Below are 19,475 nucleotides of genomic sequence, written 5' to 3'. Positions count from 1 at the left end.
TGTACTCTCGTCTCTGTCCCAGTTCTTGCATTTTAATTTTGTTGTACTCTCATGAGTTTAGCCAAGTGTGTGACAATGCAGCAGGTGGCCACATGTGTGAAGAGAGTAGGTGCTCAGTTTTTTTGACCAGGCAGCTTGTCCATGACTTACTGTGTGGGTTCTGTTGCAGCACATTTAAAGAAGACAGGATGTAAGCAGCACCTCAATGATTGACATCATCTATTGCAAAGATTGTAAGGCTTCTGACATTGTCCAGAAAAAATTGCACAGTGTTGACTGGTGCTTACATCAGTTGTTCTCTCTTGGAAAGCACTTGGCTCCCAATGGCAACAGGAGACTCCAGTCTTGACCAGATATCTATGATGTAATGAAATCTATAATGTCATTACAGCTCTCCAAACAAGCAGATGCTATCCACCCTGCTGACACAACATTGGATTACTGGACATTGTTTATCTAGATTATTTATCGCATGTTCCTCTCCCACATAAATATTTCAGCACACACACACACACACACACACACACACACACACACACACACACAGTGACATAGACTTGCTGTAAGGGAGCCTGGCTCGATGCCATGTGACCAAGAGATCAGCTAAGACAGTATGGCAGAGAAAGAGTGGTTTTGTTTAGATGTCACAGGGAGGGCTATGAAGTTTGAGATTTAGCCATGAAGCTAACAAAATGTTGTGGAGGGGTGAAGTGAAACAAGTGGGTGAAATCTAGGTCACCTAAAGATATCAGGGCCAGAGTGGAAGGAGGCCACAGAGAGGAAAGACAAAAGAAGACAAATACAGTACTTACTCTTTGTTCTTTACTATTCCAACCAGCAATACAGTATAATTATTAGAAAATACAAAGTAAAATGTAGAATCTGACTGGGAAAAAAAAGAACTCTTTGGATACATTATCAATATCCAGGCCAGATATGTGCTAATTTGACACTGTAATTCCCTTGAAACACTTGTGGAGAACCCAAACGTTGTGAACTTTACACTTGCAGATTGAGGACAGTATCAACAGTCTGGTGTGATCAGCTGTCTGTAGATATGCAACAGGTTTCATTTGTGAGAGAACATGATGTCTCTCAGTTAACAACATGATGTTGTTATCTGTGTTAAACAGAGAGAAAGGAGGTTAGATAAAACACGTATCCATATTGCCAGTTACAGTTTGGATTTTCTCAAACTCCCCATTTGCCAGCTCTGTCTTTTTTAACCTGTCTTCTATTTTTCATGGTCAGTTTCTTGAATGGTGGACTAACATCTGCAGATTGGCTTGCGGCCACAAAACTCAACTTTCCTTTCTGCTCGAGTCAACCAGAGTTGTGGCAAACACTGTAGAGAATGGGAACAATGGAAGGCCAATGTGAAGCAGCTGATTCTCCCTCTCTCTTTCGCTCTCTCTCTCTCTGAACCCCCCGTGCCCCCACCTTTCTTTAATGAAAGGAGCCATTGTCTCTGGCCTGGATTGAACAACTCACACAGTACTTTTCCTTTGAGGTCTTAAAAACTTTGCCTGCTTAGATGAAAAGCGATTCGCCTAGCTTGCGTATTTACAGTACTCGTACGCACTCATGCAACGCTCGTGCACAAAAATATGAACATGCACAAACCTAAACGCAACAGATACGTAACACATGACCACGCTAATGTACACAACCACTCAAATAAACCCATACTGACACATGAACATGCATAATGTGTGTGCGTCTGACAGCTCCAGTGTGCTCTGAAACCTCAGATTCCAGGCCCTCTTAGTCTGCTGGCCACCCAGCAAAGCCCCACCTCTCCCTACCTCAGCTGCCCTCCTTCTCTTTTTACTGAGTGCCTAACACACTCACACCAGCTCTGGTCACTGACCATCACTCTCAGTGTGTGTGGAGGCCTTTCAGAGCAGTTCTCATTTTGCTGGTGACCAGTTAGCACCGAGGAACCTGTCCTTGGCCTCTGCTTTGTCTCTGGATGAGGCATGTGAGCATGGAACATATACCTAAGTTGCCAGGTTTGGAGGGTTTTGAAGAGGTTTGAGGTCATCAGGTAGCAGAGGGTGCTAAGCAAACTGGACCGGACCAGGAGAACCTGTAGCCATGGCACAGTTTCAAGAAAGAACCAAGGCGGCCACTCTGCCGTCCCGTTCCTGCGCGAGTGTCCCAGGGACTAGCCGAATGCAGAGACGGATGGCTTTGTGCAAGCTGGACGACTGCACCTTTGACAGCTTTGAGCTGCTTTATAGTGGAGCTATCGATAAGATCAAAAGCCACAAAAGTAACCTCAACCTCAGTAAGTTTGTCAGCTTCAAAATCAGGAATTTATGGGCAAGTTGAACCCAACCATATTGCACTGTAGACTTGAATAAGATACTGTAATTTGTCTGTTTTATATACGTCTTGTGTATGAAATGTCTAAATCGTCGGTGATCATCTGTGTTTATAAGTCATGATAAACTTGCCACATCTCTTGCCACGTCTAGGCGCCACCTTACTCCCCCGCAGTTCTCATACAACTGAGGTTTCATCCAGTAACTACAATTAGACTAACGGCAGAACGTTACCAGCGGAAACACTGGTCTGTTTTTGCAACTTAATTCGACTCTCAGCACCGCTTGGTCAACGGAGTAGCTCCAGTCTACATTTCCCTTTGCTGTCTGTGACATGGCAGCCCTCAGTGTTGATAGGCTATTTATTCCTGATGTGTAACCCATCAGACATTGAGCAAGGCTACAGAGTGGTGACTGCATCAGAGCCAAAGTAGTGGTAGCACTGTTTACAACAGAGGTGGTACTCTAAACTTCTGTTTTCACTTTATCAGCCCCAGGGAGATATATACAAGATAGTCAAGTCTAGGCTCTATGTGTGAGATAACCTCGATCCTACTGAGGTTAAAATTTGTCAACACAAATACGATTCACACATTCAGCCAAGTCTCAGCAAGTTGTTAACCCAAAGTCACCTCTGTCCAATGAAAAATAGCAACTTTGCCACAGTGGTGAATCATGACCTCAGACACTGCAGTCCACTCAGCTGAATGTTGAAACTAGTGCAAAGTGCGTTGAGGAGTTGGTCTGTGTCTGGATGCTGGTTCCAAGAGAACATTGATCAAGAATGTACAATGTTAATTATATAACTTGAGGGAGAAATGTGTGTAAGATTTAGGGGGATTTAGTGGTATATAGCAGTGAGGACTGGACATTGCAACCAGCTGAAACTTTTACTGGTTGGAATTCCTACAGTGGTCATTGTTCAGGAGGTTTTACAGTGAGTCGTATGAACAAATGGCCCTATCTAGAGCCAGTGTTCAGGTTGTCTGTTCTGGGCTACTGTAGAAACATAGCGGTGAACATGGCAATCTCCATGGACAAGGACCCGCTCCCTATGTAAACAGCTCATTCTAAGGTAACAGAAACACAATGGCTCTTATTTTCAGGTGATTGTACACAAAGAAAAAATACTTATAATACTATATTCCATGCCAGTATATCCCCCTGAATCCCACACACTGGACTATAACTCAATTTCACCGAATGTTACCTCTATTTTTTGTCATAGTGTTGGTTTTGAAAATTGCTGTGTCATGTAGAGGATATAAAGGAAGTCTCTCATGTGACACTCAGCCATGGTGGTTGCTGCATGCTTGTGTCACCTCAAGTTCACCAAGGCTCCACAACATTTCCCCAACTTTTGGTTGTAGGTCTTTGGTTCAATAACAAACAAAGATAATGGCAAAATACAATCCGAGTGCCATTATTTTAAAATGTTAAAATGATATCTGAAAACTCACCTTTCATCATTTTTTATTTGCTTTAACCTCTGCAGAGTGTCTTATCTGCAACTACAACATCTTCGTCTCTCGTCTTTAACCTTACCTGATCTGAATGTGCTGTGTTACCCAAAGCAAACAAGATCTCATTAGCTCCTCTTGGCTTCAGTCGCCCCCTCATACTGCAATTAAATGTCTCAACATCAGAAGTGTTTGCTTTTGCTGTCTAATCTGTATTAGCAGATTATAATGTGTGTAACTGTTATCAGATGTATGTTTTTTTGGCATTCTTTATCATGGCAGTGAAGGTTAGCGCCATTACAGGTGACACGCCCTGGCATGGCATTTAGCTAATCCACTATCTGTGTGACTGATAAATGGTGTCGTTACCTGCCTTCATACTGGCCAAAGGGACCCTGTGACACGGTAACCCGGGATGAAGATTTATATATAGATGACGGCAATCCAATTTTAGCAGCAGAACGGACGTGTTGACAGTATTATTAATATGCTATCTGATGGAGGGGGGCCTCTGTGGAGCAGGAAAACGATCGTACTCTGTCTGTCTCTGTGTCTGACACACATAACATATTGTTCCATGCTGTGCTGCATCACACACTTACAGTTGCATATATAACACTTTTAGAATGAGGCTTCTGTTTCTGGTGTTAGAAAGGAAGGAAACGGAGAGGAAAAGGGTGGAGAAAGGGTAAAGGAGTTGTAGAGATGCCTGTACATAGAAATAATTGCATAGGGTGAAAGGAAGGACTAACATACAGGGGTAGGAAATTGGGGGGGAAGGAAGGGAGTGGCAGAATGTATAGGTTAAAGAGGGTAAACAGTGGACAGGATCAGAGGCTTTAAAGCATGGACATCTGCAAATGAATGACAGCAGCATATGAACACAGTACGTCTATTATTCACTCTTGAGAACAGCAAGAATTTGTAATACAATTATGTGACTGTAAATCACAAAATGGGACTACAATAGAAAATAATGCTGCATCTATGCATGTGGCAGGAATTTTAGTTGTCGTTGTTAAAGTTCAAGCAATTGTCTATTGCTGCATTTTGGAAAAAACAACAAATGGACTGCTGCCCCCCCCCCCCCCCCCCCCCCCCACCAAACACAAAAAAAAAAACAANAAAAAAAAAAAAAAAGGAGTGGGTGGAATAGATCAGTGGTTCTCAACCTTTTTTTGTTAAGGACCCCTAAATTGATCCACATTAGGTCAGGGACCCCCATGTGATAAGATTCCGTTTCAGTGACCTCCATCACAAAAGATTTTGTTGTACCTGCAGTATCATTACTGTGGTGGAAATTTTGTCTTCTTCATGCATATGCTTGTATTGTTTCATTCTTCCTATGTGTTTGTAAGTGTGTGAACTTTGCATTCCCCTTTTGTAAACATCTGTCGTTACTTGACATCATCAAGAGATTTACATTCACTATAATCTCGCCTTTAAAGACAGTCCATTGACTATCTAACAGATACAGCCGATTACCTAACATGTTATATACTAGATTGCAGCAGGTATGTTCCTCTGATGTAATCAAGAGAACATAATTAAATCAGGAAGGCCCAAGAAAGCTACAATTGATTTCTCATTATCTTGTCGTCTGAGTGTAGGTATAAAGATACCCTGTATTCACTGTTCTGGGCACAAACTCTGAGCTCTGAGCCTGAGGATGCGCCTTCTCTATAGAGAATAAACTCTCGTGCGCAAAGCTATTCAGCCTTACTTGCTGACTCCCAAGCAGATCGGCTAAAAATTGCCACAACATTACTTTTCCCGGTAAAAGAAGTGTAACGAATTTCTAATACAAATTTGGCAATACTGTTACAGCCACCCCAGAAACAAATAACTCATATCAACCTGACTTTTGTTGTCACCCCTACTGAAATCTTAACAGTCAAACAATCCCAGGGTTCATTTCCAGAATTGTTGTGCATGCACGTTACTTAGCAGCAAGCTAGCTTGAGAGATTGAAACGTACATTCAGCGGCTGGATATTTTCCAGTTACTTTGTTTTTGTTGGATGGAAAGATGACAAGAACGTGGATGTTGCAAGTAGTGGTAGTAAGACTGATTCCACTGCATAAAAACACAATCTCAAACTTCCTGAAACACCCCACCAAAGGTAAGCCCTCTGGCCACAGAGGTTGGCTGTAGCCCTACACCGGCTTCACAAGCAAAACTGTGTTTTAGTCATGAACAGCAGGCTACAAGCAACAAAGAACTAATGAAGCTTGTGGCTGGTTATGCGGTGGATGAAACGTTGCCTATCTCCATGATTCTTTCTCTTTGTCTTTGACCCTTTGTCTTTCAGACAGGTTCTTGGGAAAATACTGGTCAAAGGCATCAGAAGTCTCCAAGGCCAAAAATAATTTTTAGCTATCTAGCCTTAGCTGTGCACACGGGAGATTACCTTTTTGAGTTGAAAGGTCGCAATCACCAGTTTTTTGTGTAACATAAAAGTTATATACAAGTAGTGTGTGATGAATTACTGTTGGCCTGGAATAATAAATAAGGGAAGAATTTAACATTTGAAAAGCGTGCCAAGTAATGAGCAGTTTCATTTTTTGAGTAGCAAGCCCAATTATATGATTCCAACCAGTTCTATAGTTGTCACTGTAGTTACAGTGAGGAGATATCATCAGAGGAAGTGAAACTTTCAATCAGAATATTCACTCTTATGACTCTTAGTCACATTGGGATCCCTGCTATAGTGAATTAAGAAATTGAAAATAAACTATTGCCTATTTTTCTGGAGACACCCTGGAATGCCCTCAAGGAGTCCTTGGTGTCCCCAGACTCCTGGTTGAGAACCACTGGAACAGATGATGTTTACAGCGTATTGTGCTGTCCCCAAGTACCTCTCTGAATATCACTGTGTTCCTGTCTCTCTTGATTCTCATTTATAACCAGTAGTAAGTCTATTTTAGGCACTTTGTTTGACAGAAAGGCCAAAATGTTAAGTAATCTTGTCTTTCAAGTGAGACTTTCAAGTCTCATCTATTGCTGTTAAGCGGTACATTCAGTACAGCGTACAGCACTGATCTAGTTCTGCCTACACCACCCAGGGTGCATCACTGCTGTTGTTAGTCATTTGTCTAATAGGTTTACAGTTGCCTGTGGATCTCCTGGCACAGGGCAACCCAACCAGTCTTAAGCTGCTTAGCAACCTTTGGCCGGCCTCTTGCTTACTCTTACGCACCCACTCTCTCTGTCTTGTTTACATACATAACGCTGTATCATAAACACATTCTTAGGTTAGCAAATAGGGAGACAGGCAACGCTGAGCTGGTGGAGGGGTGAAAGTGTATGAGAGGAGTCATGTTACATAGATGAAGTAAGAGAGGAAAGACTTGGTGTTATGGTTTCCTCTCCCAGAGCATAAAGTTTTCTAAGTGGCGACCAGAATATGTCTTACTGCTCTTACACCAGAAATGCACAGGAGATTATACTATACTAAGCTAAGTGGATTGCTGTACGTGGGAAACAGAGATCCAGTGTATGTTTTCCTAGTTAGAGCACCCAGTGTTGTTGCCGATGCTTTGGCTGCAGGAGGTGCTTCCACTGAATGTTTTATTAGTGTTAATGGGAAGAGATAAAGGACAAGTGAGATATGAGATTGGGTGATGAGAAAGAGAAACTGGCAGCTGAACTCTGGTAATATGAATCCTCTGCTGTCTGCGTGATGAAATGATCTCAGGAAGAAGAGGAGGGGATCAGGTGATATACATTGTGTAACTGTGCTTTTATCACTTTCCTCCCTTTCCCTTCAAAGTTTACGGGTACCACTAGGTCAGGTGATGTTTCTGGGTTTTAGGTTGGAGAGATGTTGATCTTGATGTTGAGTGGCACCACTTTGCTTTTAATACCATGTAGTGTTGTCATGCTGTACAGTTTCCTGTTAATCCTCGGTATGATAGTGTTTCCAATAAAGTGGTACAACAGCAAGTTCTGTTCATAAGGAGAGTCTGCTGGCAATAAAAAAGCAGGTTCAGGTTTTTCTATATATGAGGATGCAAATATGTGTGTTTGGAGAAGGATTAAAAATTTGCTTTAGGGCTGCTGTGGTGACAGAATTTCTCCTGTGTTGATTAAGGTTGGCTCAACTGCATGAAATGCAAATCACATTTATCCTAATTTTAGTGCTTTATAAATAAGCTTTTTGTCAGGTTACTATGAGGTATAGTGTTGCTTTTTAAATGACAAAGATGACACAGTTTTAAAACAAAGTAACATTTCCATTTTTGAATGCAGAACACAGAAGGGCAATGAGATACAGTGTTTTTCCACCTGAGGGGCTTTGGTTGTGTCTGGTTGCTATGATACAGAATATCTGCGGAAGTAAAAATGTTGGCAGAAGGAAGAGCACTTGCTCTGGATAAGGGGAAGGTTGAAGCATGAAGGGAGAAAGGGCAGACCTGTTGGTCTTAGTGGGTTCAGTATTCATTTCTTCTCCATTGTTGTTGTTTTTCAGCGATTTGACGGTTGGTCTTTGGGGTACTTGTACCGCCCTTCTTTTACTGTGATTGGACAGCTGGGTAAAAATGACAGTGCCGAGCCACTGCAGCATTTCACCCAAAGTTGAATATTTTTTAACTCTCGGAAAGCAGAAAAAAATGGCAAACATGCAGTGCTCAGCGCAGAATAGACACTCAGTGCTGTGTTGCCCTGCTGGCGTTTGAAGGCCCCAATCACACAGAAAGAAATTTGCAGGTTGCAAAATGTGAGGGGCACCGCACTGCCTTTTTTTGTTTGTTTTTTTAAATTGAATGCCACTAGTAAAAAAACTAAACAAAAATGCTTGCTGTGCCTTTTTATTGTTGCCAGGCAACCACCCCATGACGTCCTAACACTAACCGTCCTGTGTAATTAATCTACTGTTTTTGTTTCCTCAGTCATTAGTATCTAGTCCCTAATCTGTTCAGGCAGAGGGTACTTGCTGTAGCTCTGGTTGAGGCAGAGAGGCTGTCAATAAATAGTTTGTTGGGCACAGGGAGACGGAGATCTGTGTGGGTACATACATGAGACCTTAAAAAAGAGGGTAGGTCATGGGGAGTACCACCAGTTGGTCCAGGAGCTTCTCCGTCAATGAGGGAATGAATGTCTCGGGGGCAGTTTGACAGCCAACTGTCTATCGTCTTGCCATGTAGCTCTGGGTAACCAGCAACCGCCACCACCAGTTTCTCCTCCATTGTTTACCAACTGTAAACATGTTGTCGTGACCTCCACAGATTGCCCGCCTCTCAAATTTTCTGATGGGACAATTGGAAAAAAGATAACAAAAAAAGAGAGGACGTGGGGTTGAAGTTTTTTCAACTCAAGGAGTTCAGAGCGCTCTGACAAAAACACCAGGCGCCCAGAGTGCAGAAATGTAAGGTGCCTCGCAACGCACATTTTGTGTGATTACATGATGGACGCCTAATGAAACAAAGAGGAAACATGAACATAGCGGTTATGATGGTTGCTTGCCATCTGCTGCAGTTGACTTGTCAGTAGCGCTGTATTGCAATATTGCGTTATTGCAACAGCCCTGCTGCACTTTTACCCGTTCTTGTTTTTGTGCCCTATTCTGTGGGTACATAAATGTATAAATTTATTCGTTCATCTCTGCACGTGTACACGCTTTTATTGCCTCTTCTCCTCCAATATTTATGTGTCCCTTTAGTCAGGGACAATAGACTGAGAGGAAACACTGCTGATGTTGTACCCCAGGCGTAGAAAGCCCTGATACCTGAAACCTCTTAATGTGAGCAGCTGACTGACAAGGAGGAAGAGTGGAGTGGACGTGAAGGTGAAGGAGATAGCCTGAGGGAGATAAAACAAGACAAACACATATGCTTAGACGCCTTTCTTCTAAAACATCCCATAATGTTTTATAGATTAGATTGTCTGCGGGTAGTTTATCTGAAATAGTGGATGAAATGTTCCACAGAGTTCAAATTTCCCCCTTTCATTCTCATCAAATGCCTTTTCCATGACCCTGAATGTGTGCGCGGAGCTCTTCAGGTTGCACTGTTTTCATATAAAAACATTGAGATACTGATCTCCAGGGTTTGTGTTGTGTTTTCCAGAGGAGGAGCTGAGGAAGCTGCGGGAAGAGACCAATGTGGACTCTCTGCGGCAGGAGCTAGAGCGAGAGCGAAGCAAAAGGATAGACCTGGAGCAGAAGATGAATGAGGTGCTGAAGACCAGGTAAGACATTAAGACAGCGAGTCAAGTGCATGACGTGAGCGACGGGAGATGAGGATGGGGAAGTTGAAATGAGGGAATGACAAGAAATGGTGACACTGCACTTCATGACATTTAAGCTCAGCAGAGTTTATCATAGGTCAAGTCAGATGGTGTGTGGGGGTGTGTGTCAGTCCCAGTGCTACCCAAGGTTTCGTTTATAAATAGAGGCCTCAGCAGCTTGGTAGGCGGGGAATTCCATAAGGAGGTGTGTTTGTGTGTGTGTGTGTGTGTGTGTGTGTGTGTGTGTGTGTGTGTGTGTGTGTGTGTGTGTGTGTGTTTTAAGGGAGCCGGAAAGAGAGAAAAAACAGAAACAAGTCATGTGCTGGTCCGTGTCGCCAAGTGTACTCTGTGACACAGTAGCTATGCTGGTGTCAGGAAAAGCCTGCGCCTCTTGGCACCAAGGGAGCCACCCTTAGACCCAGGGTGTGTATGTGCGGCTCTGCGCGTCTGTGTGATCAGATGATGCTCCTGGGCCTGCCAATGGGAAATTCCACTGGAGCTCTCCAAGTGATTATCGGCACAGAAACACGACCTCAAGAATGCCAGACAGTTCAGGATTTTGTAAGAGGTAATCCGATGCAACATGACCTGGGAGTTTTCTCCAGTTAATCCTTTGTCAGCAGTATCCAGGAGAGAAGTAGGTGCCCTTTTTTTGTGGCTGCTATCCAACTGTTGGTGACCAGGGCAGTAGAGCTCAGTGGCCAGAATTCAACACACTCTGGTTTCACTGAAGCTCTGAGGTGTGAAAATGCAGCGAGAGCCTCTAAGTGATCTTGTTTGTGAGTGCAACATTTTAGGTACAGACGGGTGACAATTCTGCATCTTTATCTGACATTTTTGTAGAGCAAGGAGGAATGAGAAAATAATTGACAGATTAATCAGATTATTATGACTTTTTTTACGCACTTTTTTTGAATGACTTTGTGAACTGTTTTTGAAGTTGCCACCAAGGCAGGCTACACAAGAAATTCACCAACCACTAATGCTTTATTTTATAGATCCACAATTACAGATTAGTTTATCAGTGCTTTCCAGAAAACCAATTGGAAATTATCACAAGGGCTGGGTATCAGTACCCAAATAACCCAGTACCAAGTAGTATTGAAACTTCTCCAGTCAAACAATACCTGCATACAGGGCGTAAAATTAACTTTTTATCTCATCTGCCATTGGCTAGTGACCTCCAAAAATTTACCAGCCAAATAAAAAAATCATGCCTTGTTTGACTAAAAATAATTACCTTACATTTTTAGTATGAAAATCCAACTTTAGCATCACTTAAAGACGTTAACTCAAACTCAACAGTTCTCACCAATTTTATAGTGACTGAAGAGCTAAACACTTACTTGCAGAGCCACTCTAAGTCCACCATCGGCCTTCCCTTCTTTCCCAAGGCGCAAATGGTCCTTAACATGGTCATCATTTTTCTTTTCGTTGGGTCGGGTATTGCCGTCACTGACTTTACCAGAGGGGTTGAGTTAACAGGTTGAGAGGCTTTCAGGCAATCACTGTGGCATCTAGACCTCTCGTGGTCTTTAATACTTTCTAAAACGAAGGGATTTTGCCTCTGTGTTTCTTTGGCGCCCTTGCGGCAAAGGCTGCAGCTCATCGTGTTGGTGTGGGGGTTGTAAGTCAGCCATGACCGCAGCTGGCCAGCCTCGTCTAGTTTCCATTTTTCAATAAAACGCTGTGCGACATTTGTACTCCGTTTAACTGTCTGTTCTTCTTGTCCAAGTCCAACATGTTCAACTTCGTTTTTCCTCTTTTCTGGCGGTGGCTTCACACCAGGAATGTGTTGCCACATCTTGCTCAGAAGTTACCATAGAGTGCCCGGGAAACAAGTTCCGGTAGCTGACGTCATTCATTGCACAAGTACAATAAGCCACAATGGTCAAAATAGTCTGACACAGCTGGCAGAAATGGTCGAAGCACATATAAAAACCCACATGCAATTTAACATTTTCCATCGGCCACTGGCAGGTGTGTGTATTTGTCTTACACGCCAAACTCATGTTTTAACTGCCATTGGCGCTTGGCGGGTGTTACTTTTACAAAAACCCCCCCAAATATTTGTATGGTTTTACTTGCAGCCAGTCACTGCAAGCATTCTTCAATTTAATGCGTCATGTAATTGGCCCACTACCGCACAAACTGAAACCCATTCAGCCTGTATCATGGTGAGGTCAATCATAGTGTACAGTATTTGTATTGCTTGTATTTGACGGAATTGTTCGTACAGTTATCTAATAAATATTGGATGATGAGGAGTGTTTTTGGCATTTTATGCAACTGAATACTTTCATTCACATGATGCAATGTAGATGAAACAAAAAAAAGTTATCAAATTAAGGAGTGTATTGATATCTTTATCCCCTAAGACAGTGGATTCCATCTGGTCCAGCCACGGGGTCCAGATTTCTCCTTAGTCATAGGTTCAAGGGCCACACAGTTCAATACATTCAGCATCATACTTTAATTTGGCCATGCTGTCAAGCTAGTTTGCTGTCTCTATAAAGTACCTGATGTTCGTCACTCTACAGCAGGAAATGGCACTTCAAAATAAGAGCTCTGTGCTGGAAATTCCCTACACTTAAAAATAAAATGATTTTTTCAAACTTGACACCTTTGTGAAACACTAGCAGCCCTTTAAGAATGGACACGGGACCCACTTTTAGACTGTGACCCAGCAGTTGGGAACCACTGCCCTAATAGGTACTGGTATTGGTACTCGTGTTGTAATTTTTTAAATGATTACCAGCACTATTTATTAAGTAATGTGGTGCTAATCAAAGAGGGAATGGACGGACCATTTTCAATAAAAATGGTTTCGAAAATTGTTGCAAGTAGCTGAACATGCAGAAATGAAAAATTTGTGTACAGACAAATTATTCAACATACTGTAGGCCTATATGAAGAGAATGTTTGTACTGATAGATGAATAATGAATTGATATTGACCTCTGTGTTACCCATTATTAGTTCCGTATTACAAAGTTCTTTCGGGGAAACTTCTAGGAAACCACCAATCCATTAAAATGAAACATCGCCAACTGATTTCTCAAAGCTCTAACCTTCAGGGAAAAAGAATTGCTTTGTTTTTCCGAGAATCAACACAGTATTTATTTTTTGAGCAAGCATTTCTTGGCCATTAGCATGAAACATGAAGACCGCTAAAGCATTAATGATGAAAGGGCACCAAGCTTGCCAAAGCCAATAACCTCTTGGCATGTTGTTTCACACATCTGAAATATAGAATTAGCTTGAGTCAAATCAGATAGAAGTGTAAAACTAATGTGTGAGGACATGAGCTCTTCTGTTTCACTCTGTTCTGTTTTTGTTGGCACCTGCTATGAGATTGCAACAGTGAGATTATTGAAGCAGATTGAGACTGAAATTGTTTCTCCTCATTCTGTCGATCCCCAGATGTGTCTAACCATAAACTGCCTGAGACATGCCGGCAGTGGGACTCCAGCTGACAATAGAGAAGTGAGACTAACACTTGACAAATCTTTCCTCTTCTCTCTCTCTCCGCCTCAGGCTGGAGGACTCTCCGCCACAGCCTCCCCGGAAACAGCAGTCGCCCTCAAACAATGGAACAGGTAAGACCCTGGAGAGGGAGTGTGAGAGAGTGGGGGTGGAGGGTGAGTGGGAGTTCAGGGGGACTGACAGGAAATGAGTTTGGGAAGGAAGACTTTGACGTCTTCCAAGTGTGGGAGTAAATCAAGACGACTGTTTGTGTTTGTGCGTGTGTTGGTGTGCGTGTGCGCATGCGTGCAGGGGAGGCGGGGATGTAGGATGTGTGCGGTGCAGTGCTCGACAGGAACAGAACAGTGTTAAACAGAGTCAGAAATGTTCCTGGGTTATTGTAGGACATGCACAAGTGTGTGTTCAGCAGCACACACACTTATAAATGGTGATTCCTGGTGTGCGATTAGTTGTATCAAGAGAGCAAGCAGCAACAAACAACTTTAATGTATCACCCACTATTCTACAAGGGAGGTTAATTGATGTCATCACTACAGATCTGCGCTGCCAGTGTCACCGCCATAAGGATGTCTGCATGTGTGTGTGTATTTTTAAAATATGTCAGTGAGGGTAGACAGGAGCTCATTAATGCAGCATTAGTCAGACGGTATTACTGAAATGTGTGTGTTTGGGTGTGTGTTTTTGGGCTGAATAACAGCTATGACAGTCATAGTTTAACTTCCATAGACCCAGTGACGTGTGTGTGTGTGTGTGTGTGTGTGTGTGTGTGTGTGTGTGTGTGTGTGTGTGTGTGTGTGTGTGTGTGNCTTCATCTAGGGCAGACATGCCTGCGCTCTAGCTAGTGTCGGAGGGGTGTGCGGGTGTCAGTGTTTTTTCAGGGTGGATTAAGAGTGTGTGTGTTTGGGCTTGTGTGTGTGGATAAAAGGACAGAGCGAGGGTAATCTGTTAGGTAAAGGAGAGGATAAACAGAGTAATTTGGGCTGATGGGACCGGGGTAACTGTGTAAACTACAAATTAAAATGGCTTCATACAGAATGTCATCATCAGCAGAAAAACACTCACATTCATAATAAATCTGCAGCAGAAAAACAAGAGATTTAACTTTGCCATAATGACTTTATCTTTTTTTTTAAATGTGTGTATTTATCCTCTGACAGACGCAGAGTGCACTCACACTCATAGCCACCTACTGTAGCTGCTCATTACAGCCACAGTAAATAAGTGTATACTTAATAGTTAAACCAGAGCAGCTAATGTACTGTTCTTTGCTCAGGTGCACTTCAGCATTAGTAATTGACCGTTTGCTAAGCCCCGCCCCTTAGACGATGGCTACAAACAGGATCTATATGTGTTTACGGGAATGCCTCCCTCACTGTATTCACAGCCTCGTAAGTGGAAACTTTCTGAAAGATCCAAGTTCGTGGCCTTGTGTGCACGACTTCCCATGTCGTAAACACAAGCTCTCGACTGAGAGAGAAGACTGAGACTAAAGCTACATGTCCCTGGCAAAACCCTGCATCCTCAACAGTAGTAGGACATAGAAATAGAGAAATGAAAATATAATAATGTCAGTTTGTATGTCAGCCATTGAAAGAACAGAGGAACCACTGTGCTGCTTAACACAAGGGTTACATGTATACACTAAAGGTATTCTACGCACTCATACAAAAGTTGTCCCTCTTCATCATCACTTAGAAGTGTGTGGTGGTCTAATTATCTGCAGAGACTCTGCCCTCTGCCTGTATTTTTTATTTTACTTATTGTCTTGGGCACAGCGTGCAGCAGAGGTAGCGACTGGACCCTGAGCTGCGCCCATCCCAGTGAGAGCTGTGAAAATTGCTGACACAGCGCTGGCAAAATGCAAATATAGCCAGGTGAAACACCAAATGGACAAAGCTTGGTCCAAAATGAGTGAAGCTCGAGTTGGCTTTTACTTTCACCATCGCTGCTAATACTGTTTACAAACAGTAAAAGAGAATTGCTGCATAGAATACCTGTAATGTTTATATTTTCACACTGTGCTTCACTTTAAAAGAGAAAAGGATTTTAGAATGAGGAATAACTAATGAGTTTGGCAAAACTAATAGTTTAATTAGATACATCCAACTTGTTAGATGTATCTAATTGGCTGGAGAGTAAACTTCCCCAAATGAAATAGAGCACAGCTGCTAACATTACTCTAAACTCTAATATACTGGTATCTTGGCTCCCATGCAATTCATGTTCCAGTCCTCAACAGGTATTCTTCAAACATAATGACATAGTTTGCTGATGACACAACCCTTGCCTTTGGAAATAAGGCTACAGGTCAGAAGGTATTTCCCCAGTTAGCCAGGTATGCTAACGTTTACCGCTTCAGTACAGCAGATAAACACACTGTGTAATCTGGTCCTTGTACAACTGCTTTATACCTCTGCCCTCCGAACTCTTGAGAAGCACATCTTTTTTTGAGATGCTAGGACAGCCCGAAGCACACAGCTCCAACAAACTTAGCTTAGTTTAGCGAAAGATAAATTGTGCTCAACTCAACGCAGTTATGCTCAACATCAGTTACAGAGATCGATGGAGCCTTCTGTCCATACTCTGCATTCATTTCGTCTATATTTGTGCATGCTTTCTGAGATGCCATGGAGCAGTACCACCATAGGCATTGTAGTGTAGTGTCGAGATACGACTGTAGGAGACGAAAATAAATTTAAGTAATGGCGTAATGGAGTGAATCGGTAATATATAGTGAAACTAGTGAAAGGAATTCTCCATTCACATGCCAGGTTGTACATAAAAGCTGCACAGACCTCCACCATTGCCTCGTTTGTCGTCTGCCCTCTAGTGCCATATATTGGCTGTATCTATGCCATTGTAAAGAACACATGGAAGTATGATGTTTGAAATGGACATATCTATTTTTGTACATAAAGTCAGTATGAATGAGCCACACAGCCATCTGTATGTGAACAACACATTATTGTTGGTGAAGGGATTTGAAAAATGTGTGCCTGTGGTAAAACAGTACAAGTTGTTGTAAATTGCTACAGTGTGGTGAACCAAACCTAACTAAGGCACCGTTCGCACGCCCCTTTGCTCTGTTTAGCAGACAAACAGCAGAAGGAGGTGTGGAGCTCGCGGCTGCAGAAGTGGCTGTACGAGCGCTTCGGGGTTTACATCGAAGACTTTCGTTTCCAGCCGGAGGAGAGCACCGTGGAGGCCGAGGAACCACTAAGTGCTAAAAGGTGGGTGAGAGTTGCTCTGGAATAGAACATGAAGTGCCCGTCCTCGGGTATTGATTCTACAGTTGTTCAAAGAGATGTGGAGTCAGACAGCTCGACAGCAGCTGGGGAGCACTAAAGGTGTGCAGCCAAACAACAGTTGTCTTGGATTGTGTCACTTTAAGCCCGGTTTTCTTTCACAGTTATTGCTTCCATTTCAGACCATGAATGTACACTGTAGATAATAACAAAATTGTATCCTGTTGTATATACCTTTGACAGATGCTACTGCACTGCAGCTAACTTTTGTTGTAGTTTATTGGTTGCTAGATTAAATGTATTCAGATCAGATATTACTTTGCAGGGAGAAAGCAGAGAGGAAGTTGGAGGCACTTTTCAAATGTATTTTCTCTGTTCCCTCTTTTTCTCCTGCTTTGAAAAGGCGAATGACTCATGCCAGGCTTGTGAAGTGTCATCACCTCCCCTCGCTCAGAAAGCAGCTTTTTCTTTGTGAACCTGTGTGTTTATACGTAAGCATCTGCGTGTTCTGACCTTCACTCTTTTGTGTTTTTCATCCAGGTTAACAGAAAATATGAGGCGACTCAGTGAGTACTCAAAACACACACACAAATAAATAGAAAAGTATAATATAAGTGCAGTTAAAATATCGACCTTGGTGCCATACTGTACTGTTCTTAAAGTAAGAAATATTTTGTACATTTTTCTGTGCCTTGAGATCAGTATTGACAGGCAGAAAACGGAGTAAAACAGGCACAGTGACAATATATAGTTGTCCCAAACCACACTAAATACATCCCTCTACTCTTTATTTTCCAGAGCGAGGAGCCAGACCTGTCACCAACTTTTTGAGGAACCTCTCCGCCTTATCTAATTGGCACTCTGTCTACACCTCAGCTATTGCCTTCATTGTGAGTGTGCACCTTTGTTATGAGTAATTGCTAAGACATCACTCTATTATGTTGAACTGTGTGCTGTTGATTAAGCTCAAAGTTTTAATAGACTAAAAAGTGAGATCTTTAAATTGACTGACGAACCCATTTGGTTGTACATGACAGTGAAGTGAAATGAATGGCAAAGTAATTTCTGCTCAACAGTGACAGATTGCAGTGGTTCTGTCAGGGGCCGCGGGGGGTTAATCAGATCTTCATTAATGTCCACAGTCAGTGATTACGCCAAATTATCTTCAACCTATCGATTTTGGCCATGCCAAGGCTATCTCAGGCCCACACAGACGCAACGTATCTTTTTTTTTTTAACGCGTTTGTTCACATACAAACTGTGTTTTACGTCACTAAAAACAAACCTCTTGTAACAGTCCGTGCATTGTGAGGATTCTTTTCAGAAAAACTTCTTCAGTGTTGCCGTGTCAACAGGGAAAAGAGAGTTTTTGGATTAAGATGTAAGAGTGTGTGCCCTTATCTCCTTTACTAATGAGGCCACATTTCGTGCATCGGTAGACATAGCCGAAATCATGCTGGCTCTACTCATGCTGACAGGACTTTTTACAGGTTTACACTTAAATGTACAGTGATTCTTCCACTGTATTTAGGAAGAGATGCATCAGAATGCAGTACTGAGGTCACTGCTTTAGGTTGCCTTCTGATTATAGCTGTTTTCAGGCTCCAACATCTTCTTCTTCTTCTTCTTTGCAAGGCGTTAGGGTTAAGGTTATACTGCTGCCTGTAGGTTTTCATGATGACAGGTTTTCTTTTTTTTTTTATAACAGTGTGTGTGGATGGGATTTTTTTTCCTGAATAAAAGAGGTAAAACACTGTTTACCAAAAAATAAATAAATGAATAGATAAAAACAATATCAGTGTAAACTCGGCCTTAGTATCTTGAGATGATCCTGCTCTAATGTTGACTGACAGGTGGCTCTAATAACGTCTTCCCCCGGCATTATATCGTCCAAAATTAAATGCTTCAAGTCAGTGTTGTAAATCATCATTAAAGGGAATAATTTTGTTCATCTTGTCATAAATTTCTCTCATGCATTAAGTCTCACAGTTTTCTTGAGTTAAGGTCTGGTGTATAAAACTTTATTATGGACTGAAATCATTTTCTGTCTTCAGTTTTATCAGTCTGACCCATGGACTGTATAATAAAGATGGACAATATGGACAGTTTCCCAAAAGTGAAGCCAAAACATGTCGATCGCCCCCTGGTGGCTGGCTGCAGTATAGCTCATAAATCCCATCCCCTCCATGTTAGTGAATGGGCCATGGGGCAAACTAAAAACTCAAAGTAAAAGTCAATTAACTTTTTCCCAAAGATGGTTTCTGTCATTGAAGGTAGGTGTCAGCACGCTAATGTGCGTTCAAATGTTAATTCTTCTGACAAGTTTGTTTTTTAATACTTATTCGATGCTATAAGAAGAAGAATGTGGTTTGGCATCATGGCATTAGGGTTGCAACAGTATTGCATTGTAATGAATGCATATGAATGTAAACTGTAGCTCTCTAAATTTTGATCACCTCTGAGAGAAGATCAATAAACCAAATGTCAGAATGTCTGATGTGGTGCTGTTTCCTTGTGCCTACAGATCTACATGAATGCTGCTTGGCATGGCTGGGCCATTCCCATGTTACTCTTCCTGGCTATCCTGCGCTTGTCCTTAAATTACCTCATTGCCAGGTAACAACATTTCTCCGCAGCTGATAGTCAGATATTAGAGAAGCAGCCGTTGTGGCATTGCTATGGTCATTATTACTGCTGCTGGGGCTAGTTTGAAAATGTTTTTAGCTGTGA

General features: G+C 42.3%; 1 protein-coding gene across 3 annotated transcripts in view; it reads left to right on the top strand.

Annotated features, from left to right (window-relative positions):
* The window catches only part of gramd4a (GRAM domain containing 4a), a 68,905-nt gene that overhangs the window by 32,252 nt on the left and 17,178 nt on the right, over positions 1 to 19,475 (top strand). Inside the window, exons 1-7 of one of the 3 annotated variants that reach the window (XM_050036484.1) lie at positions 1,896 to 2,290; positions 9,856 to 9,976; positions 13,552 to 13,613; positions 16,592 to 16,730; positions 17,286 to 17,311; positions 17,544 to 17,635; positions 19,270 to 19,361. In XM_050036484.1, coding sequence (XP_049892441.1) covers positions 2,098 to 2,290; positions 9,856 to 9,976; positions 13,552 to 13,613; positions 16,592 to 16,730; positions 17,286 to 17,311; positions 17,544 to 17,635; positions 19,270 to 19,361 — 725 coding nt within the window. In that variant the 5' untranslated portion in view covers positions 1,896 to 2,097. Of the gene's footprint in view, positions 1 to 1,895; positions 2,291 to 9,855; positions 9,977 to 13,551; positions 13,614 to 16,591; positions 16,731 to 17,285; positions 17,312 to 17,543; positions 17,636 to 19,269; positions 19,362 to 19,475 lie in introns of those variants that run through there. The other 2 variants (XM_050036483.1, XM_050036482.1) reach the window with 2 other exon arrangements.

This window comes from Epinephelus moara, chromosome 23 (genome assembly GCF_006386435.1).
Source record: "Epinephelus moara isolate mb chromosome 23, YSFRI_EMoa_1.0, whole genome shotgun sequence".
NCBI classification, from domain to species: domain Eukaryota; kingdom Metazoa; phylum Chordata; class Actinopteri; order Perciformes; family Serranidae; genus Epinephelus; species Epinephelus moara.
The sequence above is the reverse complement of the archived record's forward strand: the minus strand, read 5'-3'. Positions and strand labels throughout refer to the sequence as shown.